Source organism: Notolabrus celidotus, chromosome 2 (assembly GCF_009762535.1).
Source record: "Notolabrus celidotus isolate fNotCel1 chromosome 2, fNotCel1.pri, whole genome shotgun sequence".
Taxonomy (NCBI): domain Eukaryota; kingdom Metazoa; phylum Chordata; class Actinopteri; order Labriformes; family Labridae; genus Notolabrus; species Notolabrus celidotus.
The window spans coordinates 20,013,149-20,030,189 of record NC_048273.1 but is presented as its reverse complement, the minus strand read 5'-3'; the positions used below and the strand labels follow the sequence as shown (position 1 = coordinate 20,030,189).

Sequence of the window (17,041 nt, the reverse complement as noted above, 5' to 3'; positions counted from 1 at the left end):
GAGCTACTCTCCTACCCTCTGTCCTAATTGGTCGCGTTGCGGTCCCTTTCACGTCATCCTGATTGGCTGGGAAGCCGGCACCACTTCCTCATAGAATGTGTACAAGTAGGCAAAATCTGGTGGGGAGGGGTAGTGCTGACATTCCAAATCTCTCTCCAAACTGATGTTTACATCACAACTACCAACAGCAAGTTTAACCTGGTTAATTAGATGAAGAATAAATTCCTTGAATGCCTTATTTTTTGCAAAATGTTAGTTAATTTTTTTAAGGAATAACTCTTTAATAGGGAAATTCCAATATTTTGGCCTCTAAGAAGAGTTGTTTTATTTTGAGTATTAGACACAATGCAATTTGTCTTTTAAAAGAACATACATATTTATATCTAGTTAAACTGAGTACTCCCGTTTTTTAATCCTAATAAACCAAGTTATGGCCTAAGTTCTATTTCTGTATTCTTTCACTTACAATTTAAGTGACAAGTTTCACAGACAGCACTAGCTTTAGTGCAGTACAGTTTCAATTTTGGAGTGAGGTTTTGTATATCTTTGGATTGTGTCTCATTAATATGCAAAAATAAATAAGGCATTAATCCTAGATCATATGTATGTCTGATTTCTGCTGAGTAACTACACACACAACAACAAATTCATTGTCATTTAATTGTTTTACTGATAAATACCCATTACTTTGCCATTTGTCATTATTCGTAGCTGCTGCTCAGCATTATTACAAAACTTTTATACATAAATTGTTGACAGACACAAAAATATCTTACTGTAAAAATGACAGCATTGAGGAATACTTTTTCCCTTTTTTATATTACAAATTCAGAGTATATATTTCAACTTAACAAAAAGAAAAAAAAAACATGAGTAATTAAATACTTCAACGGTTCTAAATGCCCTGAATCTATGAAGATTTCTGTTATTCCTGACACTTGTGCAGTGCAAAATTAAATGTTTTGCTCATTGTAACTGAGGATATGCAGTTGATAATGAGCAGAAAAGAAGCAGTATTGGCTGGAGGCCCTGCTGAGGGAAGGCACTACAAGTTTACAAGCACATAAGTGAGGATAAAGTCATATGAAACACTAAATCCATCAAGTTTTTTTAACATGTACATCCACATGTAAACAATGTCTGTAAATCAGTCAAAACATTATCCTCCCGTCATCAATTCCGCAGTCCAGCAAAAAGCATCAAGCATGATCAAAGTATTGGATCCACTCTGACTGATGTGGAATCTGGCTAATCTGCTAATGTCGAAGAGGACTCCTGAACAGGAACTCCAACAGTTTCCACATGTGTCCGTGAGACAGAGGGGGTCTTGTCTTCTGCTTGCTGGTCCTGTGGCGAGAAGGTTTACATTAGAAATGTATAGCAAACATCACATTCATGAACTGAAGTACAGGAAATAAACATTAAGAAATATTTAAATCAATAAAACATTCTCCTCTGTATATCAGATTGGTAAAAATCAAATAAGACGATGATGGAGTTGAGTATATTACTAATTTCAATAATCAAGTTGTCATGACTGACACAAAATTATAGAAAGTGATGTTTTGCTGATAAAAGCCTTCAATGGCATTAAAACGTATTCAATTGTTTCACAGTGTTAATCACAAAAGGTTACAACATAGTTAATTTACAGCTTATGTAAGACTAGTGCCATCAGATTTCAGACGTCATCAAGTTCACACATCAGCATGACATCTCACATGAAATCCACTGAGTTTATATTTTGTATGATTATATACATATTAGGCTTTCTATCAACAGGATACTGTGCAAACACAAGACAAGCTAAACAGCGCTAATCCAAACATTAGTGAAATTGAACACAAATGACAATGTGTCAAAAAAATAGAATATTGTACTTATTTACCAATCAAGTTATGCTGCGCGTGAACATTCATCATTCCATAAGTGCATGTGCAATGCTGAAGCATTAAAACATGACAAACACAGAGCTTTAAAGGCTTTAGTCACAGTTAATGACATTTTTTAAAAGATATGTTGTATTTAGATTTCATGTATTGAAGAAAAACTCACCTGGAAATCATTATGTGAAGGTCTCCTCTCCTCTGGTTGAGGTCTAGATGCTGCACTGTCTCTGCTGGATTCATCATGAGCTGGTCTTTCACCCCTTTTTAAAGGTTTATTTTTAGACTGAGATGATGGTGATTTAGTGGGTTTAGTGTTCGATTTGTTTTTATCAGCAGAAACTTTGCTATCACTCGTCCTTTCTACCATCTCCTCATGTGCCTCTTGCTGGGTATCAGAATCTGGCTCGGTAGAGAGATTCTGCTCCTCCTCGCGCAGCCCAGCATCCGTCTCATCCTCACTGTCACTTAGCCCTGCAGTGTGTAGTGTCTCCACGAGCACTTCGGCTCGCTGCTCCCTGGGTCTATTGGGCCTCCTCTGATTAACCTGATTCCTGTGTAATCTGGCATCATGGGCTTGATGTCTGAGGGCTTGTTGAGGTGCATCCCCTTCAGCTAGATGGTCTGCGTCCTCAATCTCCTGGACGTGACGCCGTGGTCCAAGCTGTGGGGGAGGTGGATCCCTTCGAGAGCGGCGGAAAGGTGCAGTGATGCCATGCTGGAAGGCTGCATTGACACCACCATACATAAATACCTTTGAAAGAGGCAAACACATATATATTTATATAAAAAAAAGGTCTTTGTTTAATTGCAGTGTTATTCCATTAAGTGATTTATCAAGGGTGAGTCGACTCACAACGATGGCGAGCACAATGGTGAGGAGAACTGGGAGCTGCAGGGTGATTGGTAGATCTTTGAGAAGGGCTCGGAGAAATTCACTGATACCTTCGCCAATGTGCTTCAGTGGTTCAGTGAAGAAAGTTGTTATGGTTACTGCAAACGCCTAAAGAGAGAGAGTGTTGCTTTAGTCACTGATACAAAATGAATGAGTCACATATTCTATTTTCAGCGGTTATAGGAAGCATTTTGTGACTTTGTTTTGAAAACTGCTACCAATCTAGGTTAGTATAACCTCAGGTTATTATAACATGATTGATGTTCACAAAGTTGTTGAATGGAAACTACAATCTTATTGAAGCATGTCCAGTATGTTTGAAATGTTTCATTCTAACTCTTCAATAATCTAATTAAATATAATTATGCATTAAAAATTTGAGATGTTTTTTTTTTTGCAATTTATATCAGTCATTATTGCATTAGGTTTCCAATACACGGTAATATGTTGGCACTGCATGCTCTCCAATTACATTATACCATCATAGTGACGCACCTTTGTAGGAGGTACCAACCAAAAAGGGTCGACAATCAGCACTTCATAGTATTTCTTACAAGGGTCATCCTGAAGGGTCCAAGTGCTTCTGTACCACTCTGCAGGAAAGAAGACAGAGTCAGGAGAGGTAGCTCGAAAAGCAACTAAATAGTGCACTCCTGTCTGTCTGCAGGGGTTTATTATCACTGTCAATAAGGAGTTTATTATCACTGTCAATAATGAAGTACCATCAAGAGAAACACAAGGAGCCAAAGTCAAAAAATATATAAGGCTGTTACTGAGGTGGAAAGTTTTCATTCTTTCACATTTCGTATAAATGACAAGTTGTAAAGGCAGATTTGAATATGTATGTGTGACCAGTGTCCGTATTTAAGGTTGTACGGGGTTATTGGCGGTCATTTCCTATTTAAGGTAGGAACCTTCGTTGCATGGTCAGGGGTTCCGCCCAGAAAGGTAAAACAGTTTTTGACCACTGAAGCAGCATGGTGCTGCAGGAGTTATGTGTGTATGTTCGTCTGTGAAATGTCATGTATTGGACACTATTGGAGCTTATATCACGGAAATAAACGGACCGAGAGTTCAACTTGCAAATATGACTTGGAGTTTCATTCATGAAGCACGGTAATTCACAGCGCGTCAAATAGGTATTCATGGTGCAGCGCCTCAGTGGCTTAAAGCTTTGGCTTGGCCTCTACACAAGTGTTGGCTACTCAATCTTAGCATGTAAAACTCCTGTGTATTATTCAAACTAGAAGCAATATAAATAGGATGTTGGAATTAGATATCCAGCTAAGCAACCTACTGATACATTCTACATTTTATTATTTTGATTTGACATAGGAGGGTTTTTTTAATTGTTCTAGCATAGCTAGGCTAACACTTGGCAGCCGAGGACACAGGTATTTCCCTCATTAGTTATTAGAAACAAAAGAAGAGCTAAAAGGAGGCGACCTGGTTGACAACAACAATCTTCCAACAAGTTCTTCACGTGAATGTGAAAGTCACATGTCTCAGTTTCTGCTGCCACCAAGCTATTCTAGATTATTCCTTTGTGGGTAGAGAACATTCTGCTTTTTAATCTAAATATATCAAAAAGACAATGCAACAAATATGAAAGCTTTAGCACAAAGGCAATGCATTGTTCTTTACAACAAGCCAACATTATGCAATACATGTTCACACTCGTAATTGGCTTACCTTTAATGCTATCTGTCCAGTCAACACTCTTGATTCCAGTGCATTTCTCATAGTTGCTGTTACTCTTCACTAAGTTGTTTTGATGCTTAGCAAATTCAGTCTGAAAGACAAAACGATATTACAACTCTATTCTTCATTTAAGGACAGAAAAGAAAACAAAGTCAGGGAGAATTAAAATCCTCTATTTCACCTTGTATAAGTAAAACCAATTCCAGACTATACTGACGATGAAGCCAACAAAGAGCATCCTGCGGAACTGCATAAACCTGGACACTGTAGACCACAGCTGAGTGCATATGATGCCAATTAAGACGAGAAATAACAGCCCCATCTGCAATACAAACACAGAGAACAGTGTACAACTTGACTGGTTGAACAAGGTTGAATTCAATTACACACAGGCTGACACAGAGTTGGCCAACCTTAGATGAGATAACCTTAGGTTGATTGTTGTTTTACAGCAATGTTATGAGGCAGAATTCTATAGAAACAACTTTTTAATTCAGACATTTTTTGTCTCTCTTTCACCTGATTTTGGAGCATTTTGTATTTATTTCATGTGTCATGATGTAATGTTAATAATAATAACAAATAATAACTTTATTTATATAGCACCTTTAATAACAAATGATTACAAAGTGCTTTGAAAAACAAAGCGTAGTTCAAATAGCATAGTAAACAATTATTATTCAATTGTTATTTATTTCCTCACAGCTCTCGTGGGAATTTATGAACATAAATTCTTGAAGCCACTTTTTAGTAGTTTCAGCTTTTTATTTATTTATTTTACCTTTATTTAACCAGGTAAAAAATGTTTGAGGACCAGTTCTCATTTACAAACATGACCTGGATTGAAGTTGGAGGAAATTATTTAGAGTTTGAGGATGTTTCGCTGCATGTAATGATCTCTCTTTTTTTATTCTGCTGTCACCATTCTCTTCTCTTCTCTTCTCTCCGCTCAGACAGGTTTACATGAAGACAAGGTCTATTGTTTAAGCAGCACACATCTGACTTATCTTAAAAGTGAATACGCAAAGATATTTTGCAATTAATTGAACTTACTTTTAATAGTGTGTCCAGCTCCACACTAAATGTGTCTTCAAAGCGCCACTTCCACGCCTCATATTCATGTGGTTTGAGATCCACCAGTACTTGACTGATGGCATTGTCCAGAGCTCCTGTCCTCCAAGTGTCCTCACCCTCCAGAAGTTTCTGAATCTCTGTCATGGCTTGTGAGGACAGTTTGATTTTGGCATCATAAAAGACGTCAACAGAGTCACTGGGCTGGGGCAACATAGAGAAAAGTGTGTTAGACTGTAGGGCTCCATTTTCTGATGTATTCTGTTAACCATTGTGTGTTCTTACTTTCTTCGCTACCAAGGTTAAGCTTCAAACATCTTATGATGTCACATTTAAAACTGATATACTACCATTGCAGGCCATATGACAATTGCAAAGCCACATATCTAAATGTATAAAACGTGTAAAATGACAACCTACCATACCAACTCTTTGTATCTCTTTCAAGAGTCTGCTGAGGAATCGCTTGAACACTGGGTTGCATGTGGGCTGCTGTGAGATGAGGGTGATTTTCTTCTGTAGATCGTTAACCTGAACAACAGGAAAGAACAGCAATTGTGATACATAACCAGTGGTGGACAGTAACAAAGTAAATTGACTTGAGTACAGTAGTTACTTAAGTAAAATTTTTGAGTATCTGTACTTTACTTGAGTATTATTTTTTGGGGGAACTGATTACTTTTACTCCACTACATTTAAAAGACAATTGTTGTACTTTTTACTCCACTACATTTCTATCAATGCTCTAGTTACTCACTACTTTCGCTTTGACATCAGTTCATGGATTTCCTTCTCTTTTCTGAAATCTGACTCCTAAGACAGTGAAATGTGTTTGTGTAGTTCTGTTTGTCTCAGTGGTTTAGTTGTACTTGTATATCGTGCGTCTCCATGGTTGAATGTTGAGCAAACACAGTGCAAATTTCACTCAGATCAGGCAGTTCATTTAGAGGTGGTAATGATGGCTATAATTCTCCTCATGAGCTCCCATGGTCATATCTTCAGCCCGTGTTAGAGTTTTTTTAAATGAAGAATGATCCGTATCGTTTGAAATGTTCTCCCTGTTTCTCACTCTGCACAAACATACAAACATTCACTGTCCAACCTGAGAAAGAATGTTGAGCTATGTAACGTATGTTTCATTCCAGATGAACATTTCAAACTAAGTTGTCTGTGCTTGGAGTAACTTAGTTGCTGTTTTAATCCATGGTATAGTTTTTAGAGATTTCAATGGTTTCTAGATAAACATAATGTAACAGAATGTACTCCTGTGTATTCTTAAATGCCATCATGCTTTGTGAAAATACAAAGTTTTAAGATATTTTTAAAAGTTACTTTGAATACTTAAGTGTTTTTAAAAGGAAGTACTTCAGTGCTTTAACTCAAGTAATAATCTGACTGAACAACTTTCACTTGTATTGGAGTAATATTTGACCTGGAGTATCTATACTTTGACTTAAGTAATGAAGCTGTGCACTTTGTCCACCACTGTACATAACTAATAATATTAAGACACAGTTTATGCCACAGTGAAATGAGGTCTCTAGCTGGTCTTCAAACACGATTTAATAGCAGTCCTTGTTGTCTCTTTTCTGTTTCTGTAACTATCGGTCTCAAAGGCAACTCTAAGAAATGCTTTCCCTTTAAACCACCAACCTGACTTTGGAGCTCTTTCACTTGAGTGTCACACTGCATCTGCTCAGCCTGGTTTGAATCCTCATTGTACTCTCTTCTTTTGGTTGGCACATTGGGATAGTTTGCTGGCTGGAAGGATTGCATGCACATATAATAACTGTCACAACAGAAACATCCAACGTGGCTTCAAGACATTTAGAAACGTTTCCAGATGTACTTAGTGAAGGATGTAAACATTATCAAACCTCTGCAGGCTTCCTCATAGTCTTGGTGCTTGCATCGTAGTTGAGCATATCATAAGGGTCTATCCAGTCGTCCTCCACATGCTGTCCTGCAGCAGATAATGCCAGGCTCAATACCAGGACAATGAGCAGCATCCTGGCACAAAAAAGTACAGAGGGTTTGTTTGGAAGAGTAATTTCCAAACACACCCTTCAGTAGTAGAAGTAGCTTGCTAGCAGGCGTAAATGTAAACAAGACTGTCAGCAACGTGAATAGCACAGGTGGCTTGAATTAAGATGGGATCAATAACGTGTTGTTTATATAGTTAGAATAACTCAAGGCTTCTTTCGGACCCACCGACTCAAACTTTAATTTAAAGATATTTAATACGCAAAGGCTACAGAACATGAATCTAACACGGAAATACGTTCTTCTTCGTTGGTTATAGTGGAAGACTAAACACCAACGTTAAAGGCTCTGTGCTGCCATCTACCGCATCGGATGGGGGAAGCACCATGTCTATAATGAGATATATCATATAAATTAAACCAGTTTCATTTAACCCTCCTATTACCCTCAAATTTACAAACATCTTTTATCCTTGGGGTCAATTTGACCCCAGAAATTCAAACCTCCAGAACTGATTGTTATCCAGGTTTATGTTTCAGGTACTTTATGTTTATTTTAGGTCACACAAATGTATCTTATAATGATCTCAATACCATCCAAAACAACTAAAACATATGTGGGTTAAATTTTGAAAGTTCTTGTGTTTTATATAGCCAAAACAGCCTGGGGTCAAATTGACCCCAAGGAATACGGATGCCTAAACATATCAACATTTTAATTTTATGTTTTCCCAGTTGTCGCCATTAAATGAGGAAAAGTCATGAAATATGAAGCCAAAATGACGTTAATCGTCAATTTAGAGACGTTAAACATTGAATGGGGTCCAATTGACCCCAAGGATAATAGGAGGGTTAAATATTTGCCCATCTTTTGCATATTGTAGTAGTTTCTACCATTTTTCTTTACCCCAGATTTTTTAGTTTTTACTCTGTGGTAAATTATCGATTTTGTTTCTGATTTCAAATATTTCAACATCTTTAGCACCGTTTTACATTTAGTCTCTACATTCTGAATAAACTGATTCCTTTTATATTTATGACCTAAGATACATAAACTCTGTAACCCTTTCCATGGGTTTTTCCATTACTTATCTTGATTGTGGTGATGAGCATATAGCATGTTTTGTTACAATCCCCCAAATTTCTCATACAAATTTAAATTGTTTAGAATTATTAATCCTGCTCAGTTACAATCCCAAAGTCCCAATTAATGTCTGTTACCCAACCAGTGCAGTAGTTACACAGGTCAGCCAATGTTTGAGTATGTTTGTGCATACAGTATATGCAGTCGATGGGCAGCAGTTTAAAAGTTAGACAGACAAAAATGACAATCACAAATCCTCAGGAAATAGACCCCAGAAAACTTACCTTCCTACATTCTTTTTTCAAACCTCAGTACACTGACTCAATGAATCAATCAATGACACTATTTCAACAAAACATTTATTGTAAAGATGAGTATATAATATTTACAATATCAATACCAACATTTCTTGAGATAACATTTATTACTTTTATAATAGATGTGATTCAGCTGTTAAGCGAAACTGCTCGAACAGAGTTCAAGGCCAATAACCTACGTCTTTAAGAAAGACGAACACAGACCACCAGTACTTAAAAACCCTCAGAACGTGTCTCAAGTCTCTAGCAGTTCAAGGAACCTTTGCAAAGGTTGCCAATGTGGGGCATCCATGTGTTCATTTTGGTCTCTGTGCCTCATACTCACCTGAGGCATTAGCCCAGGCAATGTTTAACAGTTGATAGGCAGGACTGTGAGAGGGTTAGAGGCTCACATTTATCTTCCTTTTCGCCCTTTTCCGCCCTTCATCCCTCCTCTGCCACCCTTTGACTGTGCTCCTTTGCCTCTGCTACCCTTTCCTTTGCCCCCATTAGCACGTTGTTCTTTCCTCTGCATTCCGCGCATGTCTTTCTTCATGCGACTGTCCACCACTTTGAATGTTCCCTTGACGCCAGCAGGCCGTCTCACCTTCTTGCCAGCCCCCTTTTTGGACACGACATATGTGATTTCTCTCTTCTCTTTCCCGATGCCTGCTTTCTTGTAGATACTGAACAGAAAATGAAACAATTAAATTTCACTTTTGATGAGATTATCCAATGTGAAGACGAATATTCGGTCATAATTTTAGGTTTCGGATTCAACCCTGCAGCTATGACATCATACCTCTTCAGCTGAGACATCTTCTCCCTTTCAGAGATGTCTACAGTGTTGACGACAGCTTCTGCTTTCTTCTTAGCCTGCTCCATCTTCTTCAGCATCTGGAAAAGTCACAAAGAAGCAAACAAATTCAGATTCACAAATATCATGATAATAGAATATCCAATCATTCATTTAATGCCTTTTATTATTTTTTTTCCAACTTTTTTTTTTAAAATCTCACCCTCCTCTTCTTTCTGGCCTTAGCCTCTGCAACTCTTTTGATGGGCCTGGCATCGATCTCCTTCCATTTCTGTTTGTACTCCTCCACCATCTCCTTGGTGACAGGTATTGGCTTCTTCCGGTGTTTCTGCTCATCATCCAGGAACCACTCAGGTACATCCCAGTGCTCCTCAGAGTTAGCAAACCTGCAAGAGCACACAGTCAGCTTGCTCTACAGCAGGGGTTCCAAAACCTTTCAGCCTGTGACCCCCAAAATATAGGTGCCAAAGACTTGCGACCCCCACTGTACCTCAGTGATTAAATGTGGCTTCATTTAGCTGGTCTGCAGAAAATTACCTTACCTATATGAGCATGTGGCTGTGTTTCCTGTGCAGTTATGAATTAACCTACTGCTACTGATGCTTTTGATAATTAACTGTTCACTAACCCTAAACTTAGGAGTCATCTGGCAAAAAGAAAGGCAGAAAACTCATTACATTTTCTATTTTCAAGGTTTTATTTTAAGGTTAGCTACTATTCTTGTCAATATTTTTTACTACAATGGGTAAAATGTACTATTTTTAGATTACTTAAAAAAAAAAAAACTTTCTGGAAGACATCTCACAACCCCCTATTTGTGTCTATTTGGGAACCCCTGCTCCACAGGCACAAATGTATAATCAATGTATTCTCTTTATGTTGTGAGATGCAATTTTTCATTTTACTTCATAGAACTCATCATTTAATTTTACAAAATGATTTTAAAATATTCAAACTGACTATTGATACAAAATATAATCAGCTGTTTGCAAATACAGTTTTTACGACTCATAACATTTAATGCACTAGCAGGTGTTTACAGCAGCAGGGTTTTGTAAATAGAGCTAACTTTAACAAATTATAACAGCTTTCTCTATGACTAACTTTAATGAACTACAACAGCTATCTCCACAGCGAATTTCTGATGTGTTTTTAAAATTCTTTGACTGTGAAATAAAACACAGTGGCATAAGTTAATCCTTGAATATGTCTCTCTTATGTCCTATATTGGAGTGAACATTTCTTCTGTTCTTGTAAGGGGGTTTGTGTAGGACTAAACATGTACATATGTTTGTAGGGTGAGGTCTTACCCGGGTCTCCTCTCAAATGTCAATTGTGTGCTGGATTTGTGAGCCGAGTGTTTTGTTTTGTTTTGTTTTGTTTTATATTTTGTTTGTCATGTTTGTTTGTTTTAAGGGAGTTGTCCCTGTGTTGTTGCTTGTTTTTGAAAGGATAAGAAAAATCAATAAACATATCTATAAAAAAAAAAAATCTTTGACTGTGGATTTGTTTAAGAGAAAATGTAAAATACCATCTCCCTTTCACTTCTGAGGGTTTGAGATCATTTTAACCAGCAGGAAAGTTAGCACTCATGAAAACTACGCACTAAAAAACACACACCTGTGAAAGGAGCCGTCAATCAGATCTCTGGCTCTCTTCTTAGATGTAGCGATCTGAGCTCCCAGTGCCAGGCCCTCTGCATCCAGGATCCTAGCTCTCTTACCTGAGAATCACAGATACAGCAAACATCCACAGTGTTACAAGTTTTATCGCTGCATAAACACATAAAGAAGAGCTTATTGACATTTTGGGAACTCTAATATTTTGACAAGATGACTCTAGACATCCTGTTTGGACTTTACATTTCTGTACATAAAGCTGTTAAAGTTTAAAACCTGAAATATAAATACACTATCTATGACACTCACTGGTGCTCTCTACAGGAACAACCTGGATGTCGTCCTCATCAGCCTTTCCTGAAGCCCCTTTCGCCTGTTTCATCCTGGTAATCTCACTGGAAGAAAAAAAAACATATCTATTTGTATTTGCATTTGGATGTTTATGGTGTTAACCAATTATTTATTGTAAGGACAAAAGGAATTCCACAGAAAATGAGGTTTTACTTCTCATCATCGCTGCTGTCTGAGTCACTGTCACTCTCCTCTCCAGCAGTCAGTGAAGGCACCGCCTTTTCTTCCTCTGGTGGAGCAGCCTGCTCCTCTGCTGGCTCCTCCTCTTTGACATCTTCAGCTTTCCTCTTTTTGCCTTTTTCTATAAAAAGTTGATAACCATCAATCCAACAGTCCCCAGAGAGTAACATTCACATAGGTTTTCTATCCCTGGAGGGGCATTTAATGCCTTCATTGGTAGATAGGATAGTAAATAAAGTAGTACACTAGAAGTGGGAGATGATATGCAGGTTCGATTTGAACCCAGGCAGTCTGCTTCAAGGGATATAGCCTCTGTACATTAACCACTGAGTTAAACTGGCATCCTTATGGCAATTTCTTAAAGAAAGAGTTTAATTCCTGAAAAAGACTCAAGACATCTGGGAGTAAATGACTGAGATTCTCACCACTTTGTTTCTTCTGAAGCCACTCTGTTTGTTGGAGCTCACATTCTGCATCTCCTTCCAGATCAATCTCAGAGAAGATGCCCTACAGAGCAAGATCAAAGATGGCACAGAAATTAATTCAGCTGCAGGTGTAAGCCATCAGAGAGACCACTGACGAACTGAATGATGCTGCAGATCACAAATCAAAAACCAGCATGTGTGACTGTCAAAAGATGCTGCAAAGGTGTACAAACCTTGCTGAACCATAGGTTAGTCTCTCGTTCTTTCTTCTCATCCTTTCCCTCTAGTTCTACCAGCAAGCTGCTTTTTTGGCCTTTGTCATCATCATCATCCTCTTCTTCTTGAGTGAATCTTACTCTGGAAAACAGAAACAAAGATAATTAAAAGACAACCAATGAAAGCATGACTCATTAAGGGGATTACCTTGGTCTTGTTTTCTTCAAAGTTAGAAACAAAATCATCAACAGATATGTTTCATGTGGAACTAGCTTCTTACTTCTTAGGTGCTTTCTTCTCTAGCTCTTTCTGTCTCTGCTCCACCTCTTCCATGTCTTCATCATCTAAATCAGAAGCCAAGGACATTTTATCTGCCTCATCATCCTCCTCATCAGACAGGTGCAGGTCATCGTCTTCATCTGCCAGGTCGTCTGCTGCCTGCATGTCCCCTTTGGATAGGTCGACCAGTGCCTGATGGAGAAAAGTGAGTACCAGAGAACATTAGCACTGAGCACTGCTGCGAACAAGAATGATGATCGAGCTCTTAAAAAGTAATGGGAGGTTTGACTTCTGTTGCGTTTGTATGTCTGTGTGGTTCCTCACCTGCTGCTTCTTGATGGTGGCAAGCGAGAACATACATGTGTCGTTTGAATCTGCAATGGAGACACCCGGCAGGTCCATCTTTAGCTCCACTCTCTCCCTCTGCTTGCGCTTCTCCTTCAACAGCTTCCTCTTCTTCCTGCAGGAGCATCAATCAATGATTTAAACGTATTCTCTGAAGAAATATAAAACAGCTAGTTGAAAAGTTATTTTCTTTCCACTTAAGCAGCCCAGAGAGACAAGATGGTACAAGGTCAAAGAAGAGGAAAGGAGCTCCTCCTTCACTCTGCAAACAATACTTCAAAATCTAGTATTTGGATTGAGAGTGTACTTTTTGAACAGAAAATTATTCAAACAATAAGAGACTGATTGAAAACAGATAAGTAATCCTGTCATACCTTTTGAGCTCAGCCACCTCCTCAGCTTTCAGTTCTGCCAGTTTCCTTTCCATTTCTTCCTCATCCTCCTTTCCTTCCTCTTCCTCTTCCTCTTTCTCCCCCTTTTTACTTTTCTCTGGCTCCTCATCTGAATTGCCTTTTTCTTCATCAGAACTTAAGCTGAAGACAAAACAAAGAGGATTGTTCTTTCAATCTGCAATGGCACAATCAAGCGAGGTCTTACATTTATTTCAGTGATTTTATATTGATGTGCTCAAGCATTTACTTGATCTCCTGGTCGGGCTCTTTGGGCGACTTCTGTTTTTTGAGGAATCTTCTCATCTTGGACCTCCAGCTCAGCAACAAGCTAAAGATTTGAAGAAGGAGGGAAGAAGAAAACAAAAAAGGATGAATTTTTAAATTACTTATAATTATGTGTCTTTTTCTAGAAGAAAACAACAACATCAGGGATAATTGATCGATTAAAATGACCTACCGGAGCTCTTTGCGACCCAACACTTTGATGTCCCGACAACACTCCTTAATCTCATCGCTGGTGGTCGGGTGAGACTCCAGTTCAGGGTTGTCAAAGGCAATCTAAGTGAAGACAACAGAGTGAAGATAACAGTGCATGACTGGTTTCCCTCAGCTTGATCCTTTCTGTAAATAGACGTTGGTGTCATGATTGGAGTATCATCCATATCTGCTGTAATTTATTAATATTGAACTTCAGATTCCATGAGATGGAAGAATAAGTTGGGACCTTCTGCGTCCTCCTGTAGCCAGTTTAAAAAGAAGGGATATCTCACCTCACTTGCTTTTCCCAGGAAGTCCACAGGGTTATCAGCTTTCAGAAAGGAAGTCACTGTGAAACTGTGGTAGAGTGTCAGATCACCATCGTCATATCCCTCCGCCTGTAAAAGAGCAGTAGCTGCTTGGTCAGTCATAGATGCAACATCCAGAGTCCAATGTGGGCTCAGGAGTAAACATAATATTGTTGCTCCAGCAAATCCTGTTTTAACCATGAACCATGTGATTAATCACATGAAATCATGAAGAAGTCAGGTTTTATACTGATCAAACAAACATTCAACATGAATTTGTATTCTACCATCCGACACTGTACATACCTTTGGCCTCTTGACAGGCATCAGATCCCTCACAGTTTTGGCCTGCACCTCCACCTCTTTGAATGCATGTTTGGGGTCAAAGAACTTGTTGTCAATTTTGTCTGGAGCAAGAAAACCTGGGAAGAAAAATGATATGGTTTAGATGTATGTAGTTAAAATGTTCTTCTCATAATGAACTGTAGAGAGTAGCTACCACTGACCCTGACAGATGACGAAGATTTCAGCAGACTCGTTCCTAGAGGCCTGAGGCTTGGTGGCCTGTACCTTTTTGAAGAACTGCTGGAAGATCCAGAGCAGCGGCTGGTAGTCTTTGGAGCGGAAAACCTTGGTGACAAAAGTGCCACCTTTAGTCAGGAACTCGCAGGCCAACTTCGTGGCCATGAGGGTCAAATGAGCTGTAAAAGGAGCAGGATTAAATAAAGTCACATTTTGAGAAATTGTGCAAAAATGAAAGCCTTTATGGCAGATTAGAGGTTGATTAAACAAGGAAGGAAAGTTAAAAGTTGAAATATTTGTTCATAAAATGTATAACTTTTTTTGACTGACTGGTGATTTCCATTATATATTCCAAAACTTCTACTTTAGTAGTACCTACCTTGTGAGAAGGCATCATGTTGCCAGTTGGCTCCCACATTTGGAGCTCCATCGTTTAACACAACATCCACCTTCCATGTTTGCAGTTCCTTTCGTATAGCCTGTGTAAGGAAGAGCCAGTTTAATGCCATGAGAAACCCCTCTGTTTCTTGATTATTATTTCTTACAAAAGGTACTAACAGGTTATTCTGTGTACTTTACTTAATACTTCTGTTTCCTCATGTGAAGGACAGAACTCTGAAGCATCGGCCTTACCTGTCTACATTTATCTGTAGTGATGTCTTCTTGCAGTGCCACCACATTAGGGATGGGCCTTATAGGCACCAGGTCAACACCTAATAGGAGGAAACACTTTTTTAAAAACTGCTTTTGCGGTGTATCATTCATTTGCAACATTAGTCTTCAATTTAAAATCTGAATTTTGTAATAAACAATTTTTTAGCCTAATTATTTTTTTTGCCAGTGTTTTTATTGAAGTTTATAACCACAAAAAATACAGCTTTATCATTAATCATTTTCCACTTTCACAGCTGCATGGCTGTATTTCAAGGTTTAACAAATGGACAAACAAAACAATAACAATTAAACAAAAATGAATGAAAACAAAGAAATAATATTTTTTTTAAAAATGAACAGAGCTTCTCTAAATCAAACAAAGCTATTCACCTTGAAATAAATAAAATCAAGGTCAGTTGGCATATATTAAGACAAAATGAAAGAATCCGCATTTCTACATGGATTTTGAGACAGCAGTGTTGTATTGTTTTTTAATATTATCAATGAAGGGTTTCAAAAAAAAAAGTCAAAATCATGTTCTCTGGCTTTCTGGATGTATGTTATTTTTCTATTTTTGGCATAATTATGAACATGATATTCAACTCACCAATGATGAGACTTGATACTGGCATAAACTTGGATGCCACCTGCAACCTGCAAAGACATTTTGGTATTAGTGTATTTAGTGTGCTGCTTGTATTCCACATACATTTCATTTAGATTGTGGGTAAAACCAGCTTTAAAGGAAAATGGGTTTTCTAGATTATTTGAAATATTACACAATTCAATATCGATGTCAACGACTAGAGTCACTACACTGTTTAAAGTTCGCCCCACTATGTCACAGAGTCAGTACAGCCCTGTATTAAACCCTTGATATGTCTGGCATATAATCCACATTTGATGGTGTGTTGACAGGCAGCTCACCATCCTCCAGGAGCAGCACACAGGTCGACCAGTGCTCTGGCTTTCTGTAGAAACTGGAATTTACGGTTGAGCTGGATGAGTTTGAAGGAGGAACGAGAGCGATAACCTGAAAAGGGCAGAATGATAACAACAAAGATTACACATGCAAATCATATTCAGGCACAACTGTTAAGATTAAGTAAAAAAAAAAGAGAGTAATGGAGCTAATGCTAATATCTTCAGGATCTTAAACGTGTTGTAATTACTGAGAGTGATACCGTACCTGTCTCTTTGGCGAGATGGTAGAATTTATCTTTTCGGGTCTTTCCAACTTTGAGTTTCTTCCCCATGTTTGTTGATGAGGATTTACACTTTATTCAAACCCTGTTTTAAATAGCCAAGAACCTCACACGTCCATGAAAACAACACGTGCGACTGAGCCCGGCGCAGACGTTCGACGTCACACTGGAAGTATTTCTTCTTCGTTGGATTTTTACCAATGAAGTTGAACGCTGGCGCCACCTGCCGTCCGGCGGGTAGATCGAAATATTAAACTGAGAATGTATGCAAGTTATGATGACGAATGGTTAGGGTCTTTGCTAATTTTATGAATATGTTGTGAAGAATGTGATACA

At 38.3% G+C, this 17,041-nt stretch overlaps 2 protein-coding genes across 2 annotated transcripts; both read right to left on the bottom strand.

Moving 5' to 3' along the window:
- Positions 1–642: 642 nt before the first annotated feature.
- clcc1 (chloride channel CLIC-like 1) lies at positions 643–7,882 on the bottom strand. Its single transcript, XM_034710606.1, has 10 exons — positions 7,431–7,882; positions 7,207–7,314; positions 5,974–6,084; positions 5,536–5,757; positions 4,664–4,804; positions 4,474–4,573; positions 3,277–3,374; positions 2,743–2,889; positions 2,056–2,640; positions 643–1,347 (listed from the first exon to the last, which is right to left on the bottom strand). Exons 1-10 carry the CDS (start codon positions 7,560–7,562, stop codon positions 1,249–1,251), a joined length of 1,743 nt encoding a protein of 580 aa, XP_034566497.1. The 5' UTR covers positions 7,563–7,882; the 3' UTR covers positions 643–1,248.
- Positions 7,883–8,964: 1,082 nt separating this feature from the next.
- On the bottom strand, positions 8,965–16,879 carry ftsj3 (FtsJ RNA 2'-O-methyltransferase 3). The gene is made up of 21 exons (XM_034710579.1): positions 16,690–16,879; positions 16,428–16,533; positions 16,108–16,154; positions 15,480–15,559; positions 15,226–15,325; positions 14,831–15,025; positions 14,631–14,746; positions 14,310–14,414; positions 13,997–14,097; positions 13,787–13,867; positions 13,522–13,680; positions 13,127–13,262; positions 12,804–12,994; positions 12,541–12,664; positions 12,308–12,389; positions 11,856–12,003; positions 11,661–11,746; positions 11,353–11,455; positions 9,935–10,118; positions 9,718–9,812; positions 8,965–9,601 (listed from the first exon to the last, which is right to left on the bottom strand). The coding sequence occupies exons 1-21, from the start codon at positions 16,754–16,756 to the stop codon at positions 9,331–9,333; spliced, it is 2,577 nt and encodes an 858-aa protein (XP_034566470.1). The 5' UTR covers positions 16,757–16,879; the 3' UTR covers positions 8,965–9,330.
- Between the last annotated feature and the right edge of the window lie 162 nt (positions 16,880–17,041).